The sequence below is a fragment of the Rhinopithecus roxellana genome, chromosome 10 (genome assembly GCF_007565055.1).
Source record: "Rhinopithecus roxellana isolate Shanxi Qingling chromosome 10, ASM756505v1, whole genome shotgun sequence".
Classification (NCBI taxonomy): domain Eukaryota; kingdom Metazoa; phylum Chordata; class Mammalia; order Primates; family Cercopithecidae; genus Rhinopithecus; species Rhinopithecus roxellana.
The window spans coordinates 120,300,205-120,319,025 of NC_044558.1; the positions used below are offsets into that span (position 1 = coordinate 120,300,205).

The 18,821-nt window shown below is 39.6% G+C and overlaps 1 protein-coding gene across 10 annotated transcripts in view; it reads right to left on the reverse strand.

Moving 5' to 3' along the window:
* The window catches only part of CEP83 (centrosomal protein 83), a 192,538-nt gene that overhangs the window by 117,734 nt on the left and 55,983 nt on the right, over nucleotides 1-18,821 (reverse strand). For all 10 annotated transcript variants that reach the window (XM_030939510.1, XM_030939512.1, XM_010383920.2 and 7 more), the window contains one exon: nucleotides 17,141-17,272. In XM_030939510.1, the coding sequence (XP_030795370.1) occupies nucleotides 17,141-17,272 (132 nt within the window). The remainder of the gene's footprint in view (nucleotides 1-17,140; nucleotides 17,273-18,821) is intronic.

Here is an 18,821-nt window from a genome sequence, read left to right on the forward strand (position 1 = left end):
TTCTCTGTTTCTTTGCTAAGTCTATTTTTTTAAATTTGTTTCAACCACATTTGTAATTGCTCATTGAATCATTCTTACCATGGCTGCTTTAAAATGTTTGTCAAATAATTCTAACACCTCTGCATCTTGGTGTTGGCATCTATTAGTATGTTTTACATTCAGTTTCAGACCTTCCTAGTTCTTGGTGTGACAAGTGATTTTCAACTGAAACTTGGACATTTGGGGAATTAAGTTATGAGATTCCAGATCTTATACAAAGTTTGTATTAGCTGGCTTTCTGTGATATTGCTATGGTAGGGGATGGGTGGTGTTGCCACCTCATTACTGCCAGGAGGAGGTAGTAGTCCCGATTCTCCACTCTACTTCTGTTGATACCCAAGGAGGGAGGGCTCCTCATGATATCCATGCTGAACAGGGGTGGGAGTTCTGGTTCCCCATTAGGCCTCAATTGACACCTCCCTGGATGGGAAGCGTAGGAGTAATTTATTATTGCTCCTCATGTTACCTACATTGATACCACAGGGCCAGATGTGGCCTCCATTGACAACACACAGCTGGGTAGTGGTTAAAGTCCTGACCCTGTACTAGGCCTCCTCTGACATGACCCAGGCAGGATGAGGGCAGGGTGCCTCATTACTGCCAGTTGAGAGTGGATGTCCAAGTTCCTCACTATCTCTAGTGACACCACGGCAGAGGATGGGAGCCCTTGTTATTACCCAGGTGAAGATGTCTTTGTCTGGTTTTGGTATTAGGATAATGCTGGCCTTGTAGAATGAGTTAGGAGGCATTTCCTCTGATTCTGTCTTCTGGAAGAGATTATAGAGAATTAATATAAATTCTCCCTTAAATGTCTGATAAAGTTCACCAATGAACCCACCTGGGCTGCCCAGTCATTTCTGATTGGATGTCAGACATTGTGAATTTAATGTTTTTTTCAGAGCTGGATTCTTTGTTTTCTTTTACATATTTCTGAATCTTTGTTCTGGAATGCAGCTAAGATACAGTCATGAGCCACATAATGAAGTTTCAGTCAACAACAGTCCATGTATATGACAGGGCTCCCATGAGTATAATATTGTATTTTTATTGTTTAAACCTTTTCTATGTTTAGGTATGTTTAGGTACACAAATATTAACCATTATGTTACAATGCCTACAGTATTCAGCACAGTGACATGCTGTACAGGTTTGTAGCCTAGGAGTAATAGGCTGTACCATACAGGCTAGGTATGTAGTATACTGTGCCATCTAGGTGGATATATGTATAGTTTATGATGTTTACACATGACAAAATTGTCTAATGACACATTTCTCAGAACATATCCCTGTCATTAAGCAACACGTTACTGTACTTAGAAACAGTCGGATCTTTTCAAACCTTACTTTTATTCTTGTTCCAAAACCAGAATAGCCTTTAGTCTATGGCTAATTTGGCCCTACTACTGAGGCAAAATCCTTCTGAGATTTCTACTCAAAGTACCATGCATTAGAGTATCTTTTCACGCTGTCTAATGGAAAAATAAATTTTGCCCAGTCCCATGTGAGCTCTAGGGACTGTCCCACCTAAATAATTTTCTTTCTCTGGCCTTGTATAGTTTCCTCCACACATGCACTAAGAAATACTGCAAAGTTACCCTCTGTAGAACTCTGGAGCTCTCCAATACTCTGCTTTTCAAATTCTACTTTCCTTGGCCTCTCAAATTCTGAACTCCAACTCCTCAGCTCAATGATCATGGAGCTCAATTTAGGTTTTTTATCTCTGCACGGTGGCCTGGAAACTCTCTCCAGAACCTAAGACGGGGCAATCATAGAGCTCTTATCATTTGTTTTCCTTCCCTCAGATCTGCCCTGTGCTGCCCATTTTCCAATGTCTGAAAACTGTGGTTTCCTATATTTTGTCCCAGTTTTCAGTAAAGGCCTTAAAGTAAATTCCATCCCTATTCCATCCTAGTCAGAAGCAGAAATAATTGTCTTCCACGATTTGAATCCTGACCATATACTAGCTGTGTGACCTTGGGCCAGTCTCCCAGTGTTTTCATCTTCTCATTTATAAAATGATGATTATCTAACTACTAGCGTTGTTGAGATGACTTCTTAAAAGTATATATAAAGGTACTGGTACAAACAGACACATAGCCAAATGGAACAGAATATAGTAACCAGAAATAAAGCTGCGTATCTGCAATGATCTGATGCTCAACAAAGTTGACAAAAACAAGCAATGGGGAAAGGACTCCCTATTTAAAAATTGGTGTTGGGAAAACTGGTTAGCCATATGCAAAGGAATGAAACTGGATCTCTACTTTTAACTACACCCAAAAGATAACTCAAGATAAATTAGGAAATACCACTCTGAACATTAGCCTTGGCAAATAATACACTACTAAATTTATGACCCTCTAAAGCAAGGGTCCCCAAACCCCAGGCCATGGACCACTACCACTCCATGGCTGTCAGGAATGGGGCCACACAGCAGGAGGTGAGCAGCAGGGGTGCGACCATTACGGCCTGAGCTCTAACTCCTGTCAGATCAGCGGCTGCATTAGATTCTCATAGTGGTGTGAACCCTATTGTGAATTACACATCCAAGGGATCCAGGTTGCATGCTCTTTATGAGAATTTAATGCCCTAATGCCTGATGATCTAAGGTCAAACAATTTTATCCTGAAACCATTCCTCCCCCAGCCTTGGTTCATGGAATAATTGTCTTCCACGAAACCAGTCCTCAGTGTCAAATGGCACCAGGTACTTTGGGGACCACTGCTCTAAAGCAACTGCAACAAAGACAAAAATTGATAACTGGGACCTAATTAAACTAATGAGCTTTTGTTTGGCAAAAGAAACTATCAATGGAGTAAACAGACAACCCACAGAATGAGAGAAAATACCTGCAAACTATGCATCTGACGAAGTTCTAATATCTAGAATCTATAAGGAATTTACATAAAACAACAAGGAAAAAACAACCCCATAGAAAAGTGGGCAAAGTACATAAACAGACATTTCTCAAAAGAAAACATATAAGCAGCCAACAAACATGAAAAAAAAATGCTCAATATCACTAATCATCAGATAAATGCAAAGTAAAAAACACAATGAAATACCATCTCACACCAGTCAAAATGGCTACTACTAAAAGGAAAAAAAAAAAATACCAGGTGCTAGCAAGGCTGCAGAAAAAGGGAACACTTATACACTATTGATGGGAATGTAAATCAGTTCAGCCACTGTGGAAAGAAGTCTGGATGCTCTCAAATAACTAAAAACAGAACTACCATTCCAGCAATCCCATTACTGGGTATATACTGAAAGAAGAATAAATCATTCTATAAAAAAGACACATACACTCGTATGTTCATCGCACTACTATTCACAATAGCAAAAACATGGAATCAACCTAGGTTCCCATCAGTGGTGAACTAGATAAAGAAAATGTGGTACATATACACCACGGAATACTATGCAGCCATAAAAATGAATGAAATCGTGACCTTCGCAGCAGCACAGATACAGCTGGAGACTATCATTCAAAGCAAATTAACAAAGGAACAGAAAACCAAATACCAATACCACATGTTCTCACTTATAAGTGTGAGCTAAACACTGACTACATATGGACATAAAGATGGGAACAACAGAACTGGGGACTACTAGAGAGGGGAGAGGATGAGGGAGAAAGAGCTCAAAAACTTCCTATAAGGTACTACGCCCAGTATCTAGGTGACGGAATCTTTATTACCCCAAAGTTCTGCCTCAGCATCACGCAATATACCCATGTAACAAATCTACACATGTACCTGCTGAATCTAAAATAAATCTTGAAATTATTTTTTAAAAAAGAAAAGTTAAGTAGAATAAAGTATTATAAGTAGTAAAAAAAAAAGAGAAAAGAAAATAATTCAGAAACTTTTTTTTACACTGACTTTAATTTGTGCTTCTGATGAAAATACATTTCACTTATTACATTTTGAATACAATTGCATTTTGGTTTTTAATTCTACATGTTATTATTAATGGAAAACAAACATGTAAGAAGCTTCTTTATAACAGTATAGTGATTTTACTAAATTGAAAAAAAAAATGTGGCTGGGTGCAGTGGCTCATGCCTATAATCCCAGCACTTTGGGAGTCTGAGGTGGGTGGATCACTTGAGGTCAGGAGTTCAAGACCAGCCTAGCCAACATGACAAAACCCCATCTCTACTACAAATACAAAAATTAGCTGGGTGTGGTGATACACACCTATACTCCCAGCTATTAAGGAGGCTGAGGCAGGAGAATGGCTTAAACTCAGGAGGCAGAGGTTGCAGTGAGCCAAGATTGTGCCAGTGCACTCCAGTCCGGGCAACAGAGTAAGACAGGAAGGAACGGGCAAACAGAGGGAGGGAGAGGGAGGGAGGGAGGGAGGGAGGAGGGAAGGAAGGAAAGGAGGGAAGGAAGGAAGGAAGGAAAGAAGGAAAGAAGGAAATGAGAAGGAAGGAGGAGAAGGGAAGGATGCAGGAAAGAAGGAATGAAGGAAAAGATTCGGAATTGAGACCATCCCTGCAACAGCCCTCCCCACCTCCCTCCCTCCCTCCCCCCTCCCTCCCTCCTCCCTCCCTCCCTCCCGCCCTCCCTCCCTCCCTCCCTCCTTGCCCTCCCTCCCTCCATCCTCCCTTCCCTCCTCCCTGCCTCCTTCCCTTCCCTTCCACCTTCCCTTCCCCCTTCCCTTCCCCTTCCCTTCCCCACTTCCCTTCCCCCTTCCCTTCCCCCTTCCCTTCCCTTCCCTTCCCTTCCCGTCACTCCCTCCCCCTTAAAATGCCATGAAATAAATATGTAATAATCTTTAAACTATATATAAAGTGTTTCACTCAATACATTAAAGGTGAATGTGTCTCCTGCCCCTATTTCTTTCTTTCACTTCTTCAACTTCTGTAAAGTCTGATTTACAAATCTGAAATCAACTTAAAATATCTGTATATTTATTATGTTAGTTGGTACCATGATAATAACTGTCAGGTATGAATGATACTAATACCATTAATTGAGTATCTATTGTGTCAGGCATTATGGTAAATATTTTGCACATGAAGTTTCAAGTTCCCAGATCTTAGTTTTTAAATTATTACATTAACTTTTTATATTACTTAAGAAAACAATAGGAGGGGGTGTTCCAAGATGGCCGAATAGGAACAGCTCTGGTCTGCAGTTCCCAGCATGATGGACGCAGAAGACAGGTGATATCTGCATTTCCAACTGAGGTACCTGGTTCATCTCATTGGGACTGGCTGGACAGTGAGTGCAGGCCACAGAGGGCAAGCTAAAGCAGGGAGGGGTGCCTCACCCAGGAAGTGCAAGGGGTTGGGGGATTTCCTTTTCCTAGCCAAGGGAAGCCGTGACAGATCACCTGGAAAAACAGAACACGTCAGGCCGGGCGCGGTGGCTCAAGCCTGTAATCCCAGCACTTTGGGAGGCCGAGACGGGCGGATCACAAGGTCAGGAGATCGAGACCATCCTGGCGAACACGGTGAAACCCCATCTCTACTAAAATAATACAAAAAACTAGCCGGGCGAGGTGGCGGGCGCCTGTAGACTCGAGAGGCTGAGGCAGGAGAATGGCGTAAACCCGGGAGGCGGAGCTTGCAGTGAGCTGAGATCCGGCCACTGCACTCCAGCCTGGGCAACAGAGCGAGACTCCGTCTCAAAAAAAAAAAAAAAAAAAAAAAAAAAAAAAAAAAAAAACAGGACACGTCTGCCCAAATACTGCATTTTCCCAAGGTCTTAGCAACTGGGAGACAAGGAGATTCTCTCCCATGCCTGGCTCGGTGGGTCCCATGCCCACGGAGCCTTGCTCACTGCTAGTGCAGCAGTCTGAGATTGAACTGCGAGGTGGCACCCTGACTTGGGGAGGGGCGTCCCCCATTGCTGAGGCGTGAGCAGGTAAACAAAACGGCCAGGAAGCTCGAACTAGGTGGAGCCCACCACAACTCAACAAGGCCTACTAGCTCTAGACTCCACCTCTGTGGGCAGGGAATAGCTGAACAAAAGGCAGTAGATAACTTCTGCAAACTTAAACGTCCCTGTCTGACAGCTCTGAAGAAAGCAGTAGTTCTCCCAGCATGGCGTTTGAGCTCTGAGAACGGACAGACTGCCTCCTCAAATGGGTCCCTGACCCCCAAGTAGCCTAACTGGGAGACACCTCTCAGTAGTGGCCAAAAGACACCTCATATAGGTGGCTGCTCCTCTGGGACAAAGCCCTCCAGAGGAAGGATCAGGCAGCGATATTTGCTGTTCTGCAATATTTGCTGTTCTGCAACCTCCACTGGTGACACCCAGGCAAACAGGGTCTGGGGTGGAACTCCAGCAAACTCCAACAGACCTGTGGCTGAGGGACCTGACTGTTAGGAGGAAAACTAACAAACAGAAAGGAATAGTAGTAACATCATCAAAAAGGTCATCTACACCAAAACCCCATCTGTAGGTCACCAACATCAAACACCAAAGGTAGATAAAACCACAAACACGAGGAGAAACCAGAGCAGAAAAGCTGAAAACTCTAAAAGTCAGAGCGCCTCTTCTCCTCCAAAGGATCGCAGCTCCTTGCCAGCAACAGAACAAAGCTGGACAGGGAATGACTTTGACGAGTTGACAGAAGGAGGCTTCAGAAGGTTGGTAATAACAAACTTCTCCGAGTTAAAGGAGGATGTTCGAACCTATTGCAAGGAAAATAAAAACCTGAAAAAAGATTAGATGAATGGCTAACTAGAATAAACAGTGAAGAGAAGACCTTAAATGACCTGATGGAGCTGAAAACCATGCCACGAGAAATTCATGACGCACGCACAAGCTTCAATAGCCGATTTTATCAAGTGGAAGAAAGGGTATCAGTGATTGAAGATCAAATTAATGAAATGAAGCGAGAAGACAAGGTTAGAGAAAAAAAGAGTAAAAAGAAACAAAGCCTCCAAGAAATATGGGACTATGTGAAAAGACCAAATCTATGTCTGATTGGTGTACCTGAAAGTGATGGGGAGAATGGAACCAAGCAGGAAAACACTCTTCAGGATATTATCCAGGAGAACTTCCTCAACTTAGCAAGGCAGGCCAACATTCAAATTCAGGAAATACAGAGAACACCACAAAGACACTCCTTGAGAAGAGCAACCCCAAGACACATAAATGTCAGATTTACCAAGGTTGAAATGAAGGAAAAAGTGTTAATGACAGCCAGAGAGAAAGGTCAAGTTACCTACAAAGGGAAGCTCATCAGATTAACAGCAGATCTCTCAGCAGAAGCACTACAAGCCAGAAGAGAGTGGGGGCCAATATTCAATATTCTTACAGAAAAGATTTTTCAATCCAGAATTTCATATCTAGCCAAACTAAGCTTCGTAAGTGAAGGAGAAATAAAATCCTTTACAGACAAGCAAATGCTGAGATTTCTGTCACCACCAGGCCTGCGTTACAAGAGCTCCTGAAGGAAGCACTAAACATGGAAAGAAATAACCGGAACCAGCCACTGCAAAAACATGCCAAATTGTAAAGATCCTCGATGCTATGAAGAAACTGCATCAATTAACTGGCAAAACAACCAGCGAACATCATAATTACGGGATCAAATTCACACATAACAATATTAACCTTAAATGTAAATTGGCTAAAAGCACCAATTAAAAGACACAGACTGGCAAATTGGATAAAGGGTCAAGACCCATCAGTGTTCTGTATTCAGGAGACCCATCTCACGTGCAAAGATGCACATAGGCTCAAAATAAAGGGATGGAGGAAGATCTACCAAGCAAATGGAAAGCAAAAAAAAAAAAACAAAAAAAAGCAGGGGTTGCAACCCTAGTCCCTGATAAAACAGACTTCAAAACAACAAAGATCAAAAGAGACAAAGAAGAGATAACTATCCTAAATATATATGCACCCAATACAGGAGCACCCAGATTCATAAAGCAAGTCCTTAGAGACCTACAAAGAGACCTAAACTCCCACATAATAATAATGGGAGACTTTAACACCCCACTGTCAACATTAGACAGATCAACGAGACAGAAGGTTAACAACGATATCCAGGAACTGAACTCAGCTCTGCAACAAGCAGACCTAGTAGACATCTATAGAACTCTCCACCCCAAAGCAAGAGAATATACATTCTTCTCAGCACCACATTGCACTTACTCTAAAATTGATTACATAATTGAAAGTAAAGCACTCCTCAGCAAATGCAAAAAAAAAAAAAAACAAACAGAAATCACAACAAATTGTCTCTCAGACCATAGTGCAAGCAAACTAGAACTCAGGATTAAGAAACTCACTCAAAACTGCTCAACTACATGGAAATGGAACAACCTGCTCCTGAATGACTACTGGGTACATAACAAAATGAAGGCAGAAATAAAGATGTTCTTTGAAATCAATGAGAACAAAGATACAACGTACAAGAATCTCTGGGACACATTAAAGCAATGTGTAGAGGGAAATTTATAGCACTAAATGCCCACAAGAGAAAGCAGGAAAGATCTAAAATTGACACCCTAACATCACAATGAAAAGAACTAGAGAAGCAAGAGCAAACACATTCAAAAGCTAGCCGAAAGCAAGAAATAACTAAGATCAGAGCAGAACTGAAAGAGATAGAGACACAAAAAACCCTTCAAAAAAAATCAATGAATCCAGGAACCGGTTTTTTGAAAAGATCAACAAAATTGATAAACTGCTAGCAAGACTAATAAAGAAGAAACGAGAGAAGAATCAAATAGATACAACAAAAAAATGATAAAGGGGATATCACCCCCGATCCCACAGAAACGCAAACTACCATCAGAGAATACTACAAACAGCTTTACGCAAATAAACTAGAAAATCTAGAAGAAATGGATAAATTCCTGGACACATACACTCTCCCAAGACTAAATCAGGAAGAAGTTGAATCTCTGAATAGACCAATAACAAGCTCTGAAATTGAGGCAATAATTAATAGCCTACCAACCAAAAAAAGTCCAGGACCAGAACTGACAGCTGAATTCTACCAGAGGTACAAAGAGGAACTGGTACCATTCCTTCTGAAACTATTCCATTCAATAGAAAAAGAGGGAATCCTCCCTAACTCATTTTATGAGGCTAGCATCATCCTGATACCAAAGCCTGGCAGAGACACAACAAAAAAGAGAATTTTAGACCAATATCCCTGATGAACATCGATGCAAAAATCCTCAATAAAATACTGGCAAACCGAATCCAGCAGCACATCAAAAAACTTAACAAATATACGAGAAAAAAACAAACAACCCCATCAAAAAGTGGGGAAAGGATATGAACAGACATTTCTCAAAAGAAGATATTCATACAGCCAACAGACACATGAAAAAATGCTCATCATCACTCGCCATCAGAGAAATGCAAATCAAAACCACAATGAGATACCATCTCACACCAGTTAGAATGGCAATCATTCAAAAGTCAGGAAACAACAGGTGTTGGAGAGGATGTGGAGAAATAGGAACACTTTTACACTGTTGGTGGGATTGTAAACTAGTTCAACCATTATGGAAAACAGTATGGCAATTCCTCAAGGATCTAGAACTAGATGTACCATATGACCCAGCCATCCCACTACTGGGTATATACCCAAAGGATTATAAATTATTCTACTACAAAGACACATGCACACGTATGTTTATTGCGGCACTATTCACAATAGCAAAGACTTGGAATCAACCCAAATGTCCATCTGTGACAGACTGGATTAAGAAAATGTGGCACATATACACCATGGAATACTATGCAGCCATAAAAAAGGATGAGTTTGCGTCCTTTGTAGGGACATGGATGCAGCTGGAAACCATCATTCTTAGCAAACTATCACAAGAAGAGAAAACCAAACACCGCATGTTCTCACTCATAGGTGGGAACTGAACAATGAGATCACTTGGACTCGGGAAGGGGAACATCACGCACTGGGGCCTATCATGGGGAGGGGGGAGGGGGGAGGAGGGAGGGATTGCATTGGGGAGTTATACATGATATAAATGATGAATTGATGGGTGCTGACGAGTTGATGGGTGCAGCACACCAACATGGCATAAGTATACATATGTAACAAACCTGCACGTTATGCACATGTACCCTAGAACTTAAAGTATAATAAAAAATAAAAAAAAATAAAAAAAAAAAAAGATTCCCAGAAATAAAAAAAAAAAAAAACTTATCCACCATGATCAAGTCGGCTTCATCCCCGGGATGCAAGGCTGGTTCAACATATGCAAATCAATAAACGTAATCCATCATATAAACAGAACCAAAGACAAACACCACACGATTATCTCGAAAGATGAAGAAAAGGCCTTTGACAAAATTCAACAGCTCTTCAATGCTAAAAACTCTCAATAAACTAGGTATTGATAGGACATATCTCAAAACAGTAAGAGCTATTTATGACAAACCCACAGCCAATATCATACTGAATGGGCAAAAACTGGAAGCAATCCCTTTGGATACTGGCACAAGACAAGGATGCCCTCTCTCACCACTCCTACTCAACATAGTGTTGAAAGTTCTGACCAGGGAAATCAGGCAACATAAAGAAATAAAGGGTATTCAATCAGGAAATGAGGAAGTCAAATTATCCCTGTTTGCAGATGACAGGATTGTATATTTAGAAAACTCCATCATCTCAGCCCCAAATCTCGTTAAGCTGATGAGCAACTTCAGCAAAGTCTCAGGATACAAAATCAATGTGCAAAAATCAGAAGCATTCCTATACACCATTAACAGAGAGCCAAATCATGAGTGAACTCCCATTCACAAGTCTACAAAGAGAATAAAATACCTTAGAATCCAACTTACAAGGGATGTGAAGGACTTCTTCAAGGACAACTACAAACCACTCCTCAATGAAATAAAAGAGGACACAAACAAATGGAAAAGCATTCCATGCTCATGGATAGGAAGAATCAGTATTGTGAAAATGGCCATACTGGCCAAAGTAATTTAGATTCAATGCCATCCCATCAAGATACCAAGGACTTCTTTCACAGAATTGGAAAAAACTGCTTTAAAGTTCATATGGAACCAAAACAGAGCTCACATTGCCAAGACAATCCTAAGCAAAAAGAACAAAGCTGGAGGCATCACGCCACCTGACTTCAAACTATACTACAAGGCTACAGCAACCAAAACAGCTTTTGGTACTGGTACCAAAACAGAGATATAGACCAATGGAACAGAACAGAGCCCTCAGAAATAACACCACACATGTACAACCATCTGATCTTTGACAAACCTGACAAAAACAAGAAATGGGGAAAGGATTCCCTATTTAATAAATGGTGCTGGGAAAATGGTCTAGCCATAGGGAGAAAGCTGAAACTGGATCACTTCCTTACCTATGTATCAAACCTGCACATTATGTACATGTACCCCAGAACTTAAAGTATAATTAAAAAAAAAACCAGACATATGAAAAAGTAACAAATTAAAAAAAAAGAAAATAATAATCACTACTATACTGAGTTTCCTCTTTTTCCTTTTATGTACTATAATTTATTTTTCCTAAATTAATGATGGCATGTTTTATGCAAAAACATTTTGTCATTCCTTACACGAATAAAATATCACTTAAATTACTTACATACTTAAAGTTCATATTTCGGCCGGGCACGGTGGCTCACAGCTGTAATCCCAACACTCTGGGAGGCCAGGGTGGGCAGATCATGAGGTCAGGAGATCGAGACCATCCTGGCTAACATGGTGAAACCCCGTCACTACTAAAAATACAAAAAAATTAGCCGGGCGTGGTGGGTGCTTGTAGTCCCAGCTACTCGGGAGGCTGAGGCAGGAGAATGGTGTCAACCTGGAAGGCAGAGCTTGCAGTGAGCCGAGATTGCACCGCTGCACTCCAGACTGGAGGACAGAGCGAGACTCCATCTCAAGAAAAGAAAAAAGAAAAAAGAAAAAAAAAAAAGAACGCCAGCATTTCCAGGAAATCAAGGGAGGTCTCCTTTTTGCCATAGGAACTTTGGCTCCGCACCTGACCCATAACGCCAAGGAACAGCACAGCCAATTTGCGAAGCATGATGGAAGAAACTCAGTGGCCTGTCATTATGTACTGTCGCTTTGATGGTTTTTCACAGGATGTAGTGCTCCTCGTCCCTCTCTCCTGAGATCTTAATATTTTGTCTCCACTGAATTACCATTGATTATTTCACTCAGTCTACCATTATAATCACCTGTGCCTACAACTCTGTATTGTCATTACTATTTCCAGAAAATATGAGTCCTAATATAATAAAAACAAAACAGTCCCACTTTTGAATAATGACTACATATGTAACTTCAGCATTTCACCTGTATGAAGTCCCAGACTTAATACGTTCTTACAGTCATATGAAAAAGCATGACTTATTTTTGTTGTTGTTGTTTTGAGACAGAGTCTCATTCTGTCACTCAGGCTGGAGTGCAATGGCACAATCTTGGCTCACTGCAACCTCCTCCTCGTGGGTTCAAGCGATTCTCCTGCCTCAGCCTCCTGAGTAGCTGGAACTACAGGCGTGTGCCACGACACCAGGCTAATTTTTGGATTTTTAGTAGAGCCAGGGTTTCACTGTGTTAGCCAGGATGGTCTCGATCTCCTGACCCCGTGATCCGCCCACCTCAGCCTCTCAAAGTGCCTGGATTACAGATGTGAGCCACAGCACCCGGTCAACATTATTTTTTCTTTCTTTTTTTTTTGAGATGGGGGTCTCTGCCACCCAGGTTGCAGTGCGTGGCACAATGATAGCTCACTGCAGCCTGGAACTCCTGAAATCAAACATTCCTCTCACCTCAGCCTCCTGAGTGGCTAGGTCTACAGCTGCACACTACCACGCCCAGCTCATTAAAAAATATATATATATTTCTTTTGTAGACACAGGGTCTTGCTATGTTGCCTAGGCTGGTCTTGAACTCCTGGCCTCAAGTGATCCTACCACCTCGGGCTCCCAAAGTGCTGGAATTACAAATGTGAGACACCACACCTGGCCGACACTGTATTTATTCGTAAGATGAGATATGTTCTTTCATATATTATTTCATATATTCTTTTTAGTTTATAATATCATCAGGGACATGTGTATTCCTAAATCTTCCTAAAGTATTCCCCTGAGAACCAACACACTAAAGAATACCATTACTTTCATCTGTATAAGTAAAAATGTGCAAGTATTGTATAAGTCCTAATTAACACAAGAAAATCCAAATATTTTTATTCCATGAATTCCTTTTACACTAAATTGTAAAAATGGAAGATGACAAGAGTCAGCTCTACTTTGAAGTTTTCAAACTAAATTTGTTGTTTCTATAAAGTATATTTGAAACTGCATTTGCTGTTTCATGATCCACAGTCATCTCACCAGGTTTTTACTGTTTTTGTATATAGAAAATCAAGTATGAAGGTGACTGAACAAAAGTAAATCCACAGTTATCCACTCAGTAATACTGCTCCTACATAATCAATTGGGAAGTAAAATGAAAGAAACGTCAGTCTTACTTTTCCACCTTCTTAGCTAGCAGTTTATCTTCAGATTCTTAAGACTATCATAAAACATCACATATGAAAATTAATGATGGCCAGGTGTGGTGGCTCATGCCTGTAATCCCTGAACTTTGAGAGGTTGAGGTGGGAAGATCACTTAAGGTCAGGAGTTCGAGACCAGCCTGGCCAACATGGTGAAACCCCATCTCTACTAAAAATATAAAAATTAGCCAGGCCTGGTGGCACCTGCCTGTAATTCCAGTTACTTGGGAAACTGAGGCAGGAGAATCACTTGAACCTAGGAGGCAGAGGCTGTAGTAAGCCGAGACTGCATCACTGCACCCCAGCCTGGATAACACAGCAAGACTCCATCTCAAAACTAATAATAATGATAAATTAATGATTATACCAACTCCTTAAAAATTTTAATGAATATCAGTCCTTCATAAGTGAAAAATAGATTAGTCATCAGATTTCAAATGCAGGTTTCACTATTTGAAAAATAACAAAACTAAGAAACTAGAGAATACAAATAATCCTTATCAGATAAATACCATCATTAGATTTTAAAAGGAAAGTATAAAATAAAGCACCACTATATGAAACCTTAGTGTTTTCTCTTCAATATACTAAATCTTCATTTTAGGCTAGCAATCTTCATCATTCATATTTTCCACAAGATAATTTTTACATGTAATTCCTTGGATTCAAAACTCTTTATACCACATGTAGTGTAGATCAACTGGCTACTTAACAAAATTTGCAGTTGCAGAATGGCCCATAATCAGAGTGACAACTTCAAACTGCCAGTCACCTTCCAGTGGGTAAGGTCTAGGATTTGTGTTGACTATACATTGTCGAGACCCAGGTTTAGGGCATATGGAATGTGAGTGGTGGACTGGTTTGTGGGTTTGAGGGTCTGTGTGGGAGACTACAAATTCTTCTTTGTGCAAAGTGTAGGACTGCAACATTGAACATGGACTTAGTCTATGTATGGCCTCCCCACTCCCTCTTCAGCTGAAGCTGGAGAGAATGGGCATTTTGTAAATGTTATGGCATATGCCAATATAATGACATTAAATGAAAACAATAACAAATAAAACATGTTGTGGGCTGGGAGCTGGTATATCTGAGTTCTACTATAACCTGGCTGCTGACTTTCTCTGAGACTTTGAACAATTCATGCTGCAGGAAGTCGGGGACCCCGAATGGAGGAACCAGCTGGAGCTATGGCAGAGGAACATAAATTATTAAAATTTTAATATGGACATTTATCGGTTCCCAAATTAATACTTTTATAATTTCTTATGCCTGTCTCACTTTAATCTCTTAATCCTGTTATCTTCGTAAGCTGAGGATGTACGTCACCTCAGGACCACTATAATTGTGTTAACTGTACAAATTGATTGTAAAACGTGTGTTTGAAAAATATGAAATCAGTGCACCTTGAAAAAGAACAGAATAACGGCGATTTTCAGGGAACAAGGGAAGACAACCATAAGGTCTGACTGCCTGCAGGGTCAGGCAAAATAGAGCCATATTTTTCTGCTTGCAGAAAGCCTATAAACAGACGTGCAAGTAGGGAAGATATCACTAAATTCTTTTCCTAGCAAGGAATATCAATAATTAATACCCTGGGGAAGGAATGCATTCCTGGCGGGAGGTCTATAAACAGCCAATCTGGGAGTGTCTGTCTTATGCGGTTGAGATAAGGACAAAATACGCCCTGGTCTCCTGCAGTACCCTCATGCTTACTAGGATTGGAAAACCCCACCCTGGCAAATTTGGGGTCAGACCAATTCTCTGCTCTCGAACCCTGTTTTCTGCTGTTTAAGATGTTTATCAAGACAATGCATGCACCACTGAACATAGACCCTTATCAGTAATTCTGCTTTTGCCCATTGCCTTGTGATCTTTGTTCTCCTTTTTGCCCTTTGAAGCATGTGATCTTTGTGACCTACTCCCTGTTCTTACACCCCCTACCCTTTTGAAATCCTTAATAAAATTTGCTGGCTTTGAGGCTCAGGTGGGCATTACAGTCCTACTGATATGTGATGTCACCCCCAGAGGCCCAGCTGTAAAATTCCTCTCTTTGTACTCTTTCTCTTTATTTCTCAGCCGGCTGACACTTAAGGAAAATAGAAAGAACCTACATTGAAATATTGGGGGTGAGTTCCCCCAATAAATTCACTTATCCTGTGCCTCAGTTTCATTTAAAATGAAGAAAATAAGGGCTGGGCACAATAGCCTATGCGTCTAATTCCAGCACTTTGAGAGGCTGAGGCAGGATTGCTTGAGGCCAGTAGCCCGAGATCAGCCTGGGCAACACAGCAAGGCCCTATCTCTACAAGAGTTTTTATATTTTTTGTTTGTTTGTTTGTTTTATTAGCCAGATGAGGTAGTACATGTCTCTGGTCCTAGCTACTTGGGGACCTGAGGCAGGAAGATCACTTGAGCTTAAGTTATAGTGAGCTATTATTGTGCCACTGCATTCCAGCCTGGGCCACAGAGTAAGACCTTCTCTTGATCAATCAATCAAATAAGACAGTCCTGCCTCATCTCATTGACTATTGTAATAGAAGTGAGATAATATACGAATAAAGCACTTAAAGCCTTAAAGTTATAAAGAGTTTTTTTTAATGCAAAAAACTATTATAAATATTTATAGTGTTCTGGTACTACACTGTCAATAGACACAAATAATCCAAGGTTCATATAGTTTCTTACAGATGAAACACTCATAGCAGTTTGCTCACTAATAAGAATAAAACAGTCTGATCCAAGTAGAACAGTTTTAGTTTTTATTAAATGCCCAGCACACTGTAAATATTTAATAAGTGGTAAAGGAAGGTAAGTATATTTTAACTCTTAATTCCAAATAAAGACAATGCAATAAATTTAAAACATAGATACGTTTGCAAAGAGAATATTTCACAAAACTATAGATACCAACCTATTTTTTATGAATATGGCAGGATAAAACTAGTATTTCTCTCTTTCCATTTGAAAAATATTCCAAAAGCAACATAAGGAATGAAAAACAGTAACCCCATTTTGGGCAAAACTAGGAGACAAACCACAAAATGAGTAGAAAGGCTGCCAAAAGCAATGGAGATGAAGTAGGAATATATGCTGTAGGCAGCACAGAGAGAACGCTCCAGTTGCAAATGGCAGAAAAAACAAAGTCTACTTCTTGAAGTTGATGGGTACACTTTAAGGTATAAACCCCTTGTTTATATCAAAGTGCACAGGTTGACAGCTAGAGCTTTCCTATATGTGGTTTGGTTCCACGAAGCAGAAAGAACAATGCTAAGTAAGGGATCACACTAACTATATTTGCAGAGAGAAGTCCATCTCTGTGGCTATATGAGACAAAAGACTTTGTATAATGAAATTCCCCAAAGTTGTTTATCTCCATTGGCTCAGACAAAATAAAAGATAAATAGAATTTTAAAAATCTACAGTCAAAACAGAACTTTCACAAGAAAACTGTTGATACGGAGCTGATGAAAATCATGATGAATACTCCACCATTAATTAATGAAATTATGCAATCAACTCTAATTTGAAATTTTTAAAAATATATAATTATAAAATTGTGTTGACTAGAACAATAATGAAGAAGCTCATATAATCAATCACTTACTTCTGATTCATATTTTATTCTTCCTTCGTCTAAAATACGTGCATACTCTTCCTTCTGGTGTTCAAATTCTGACTTGAGAAATGTATGTTCATAGCGAAGCTTATTATATACAGCTCTATACTTTTCCACCTCCTAAATTAAAGGGAGAATGCAATTTATCATAGATTTATAAACAAAATGTGTACTCACTCCAATAATCACTTTTACAAATATAATTTTAAATTACATTATAATGACAGCCACTCTAAAAGTAAAAAATAAATTTAACAGAAATACAAATGAATTTGGAAAAGTCCTCATAACAAGTATCCTACATATAGAATTAGTACATTCCTGAAAAGATACCCAAATAGTAAATTACCATTCAATTAATCTTATTTCTTCACTGGCTCTCATTATAATAAAAGTGTATAGTATGAGGAAAGTGTTAATCTCTGGACTTAAACAACATGTAAGAATGCAGCACATCTTTCAAAACATAGATTTTTTAAATGTATAATTTAGTATAAGTAAAACAAATTCAAAAAAGATAAAAGGTTATTGTAATATTTAGTACAGCATCTTAACATCTAATTAAATATGACAGTGATAGTTCAACTCAACACACCAACCTGAAGAATACATGCAGCATCATCTCTACTGATTGACCAGGAACACATGCAATTCCCTGGAGTGCTCTCATCCTGCTTCCTAACACTACTCTATGAAAGCTGCTGGCGTTCTGAATACCCAACGAGAAACTCAGGCAACAGAGCAGAAAGATACAGGAGACGCTAACAGGAAATTCGATAACAAGGAAAGCATGTCTCCTAAAACACCCAGCTCACCAAAAATCTTTACTTCAAAGATTTCTAAGCCAGTTTATAAACCAAGAAAATGGATTTCATGATTTTACTACAGATACACTTTTCTTTGATCTAAAAAAAAAAAAAAAAAAAAAAAAAAAAAAAAAAAAAGCTTGTATTGAATTTGATCACTTATCTTGGGTCAAACTTTGTTTATTTACAAAAATTAAATCTACTCCCCAACCATAATGGCTTGCCACTAGGTGTGTATTAGAAAGATCATATTATCAAGCCAGTAAGCCATTATAAAAGACGATTTTGGGTAATGACCACATCACTAGACTACAGCTCTCCAAAGGGGCCCATTTTGAAGGAGACAATAATCATTTGTATGTATAAGGCCAGCTATATTTGTTAAATAAGGTAACATATATAAAATGTCTAGCTAGTATCTAATATACTTATTACCTGCAGTCTTATCCTGTCCCCTTTATTAAGCATTTAATCATACTACACCAACACTTAACCAAAGGAGACCCGTCTCAACCTGAAGTAAAACTGTAACAGATTTTTACTTTTATGAAGTGGCATGAAACTCATTCTCTTGTTCAACAAATATTAATTGAGCACCTACTGTATACCAAAATCTGTTCTAGGAACTTGGAATATAACAATGAACAAAACAGGTAAAGGTTCCTCCTCTCATGCAACTTCCATTCTAGAGGTGGTAAAACAGAAAATAAACACAATAAATAAGTAAATTATATAGCACAGTAGAAGGTATGTATACCAGAAAAAAAAAAATGAAAAACAGAGCAAGGTAAGGAGGTCTAAAGGTCTAAGCAGGAATGGGAAAGGCAGGTTACAATATTAAATAGGTAGATGGGAGCAGTCAA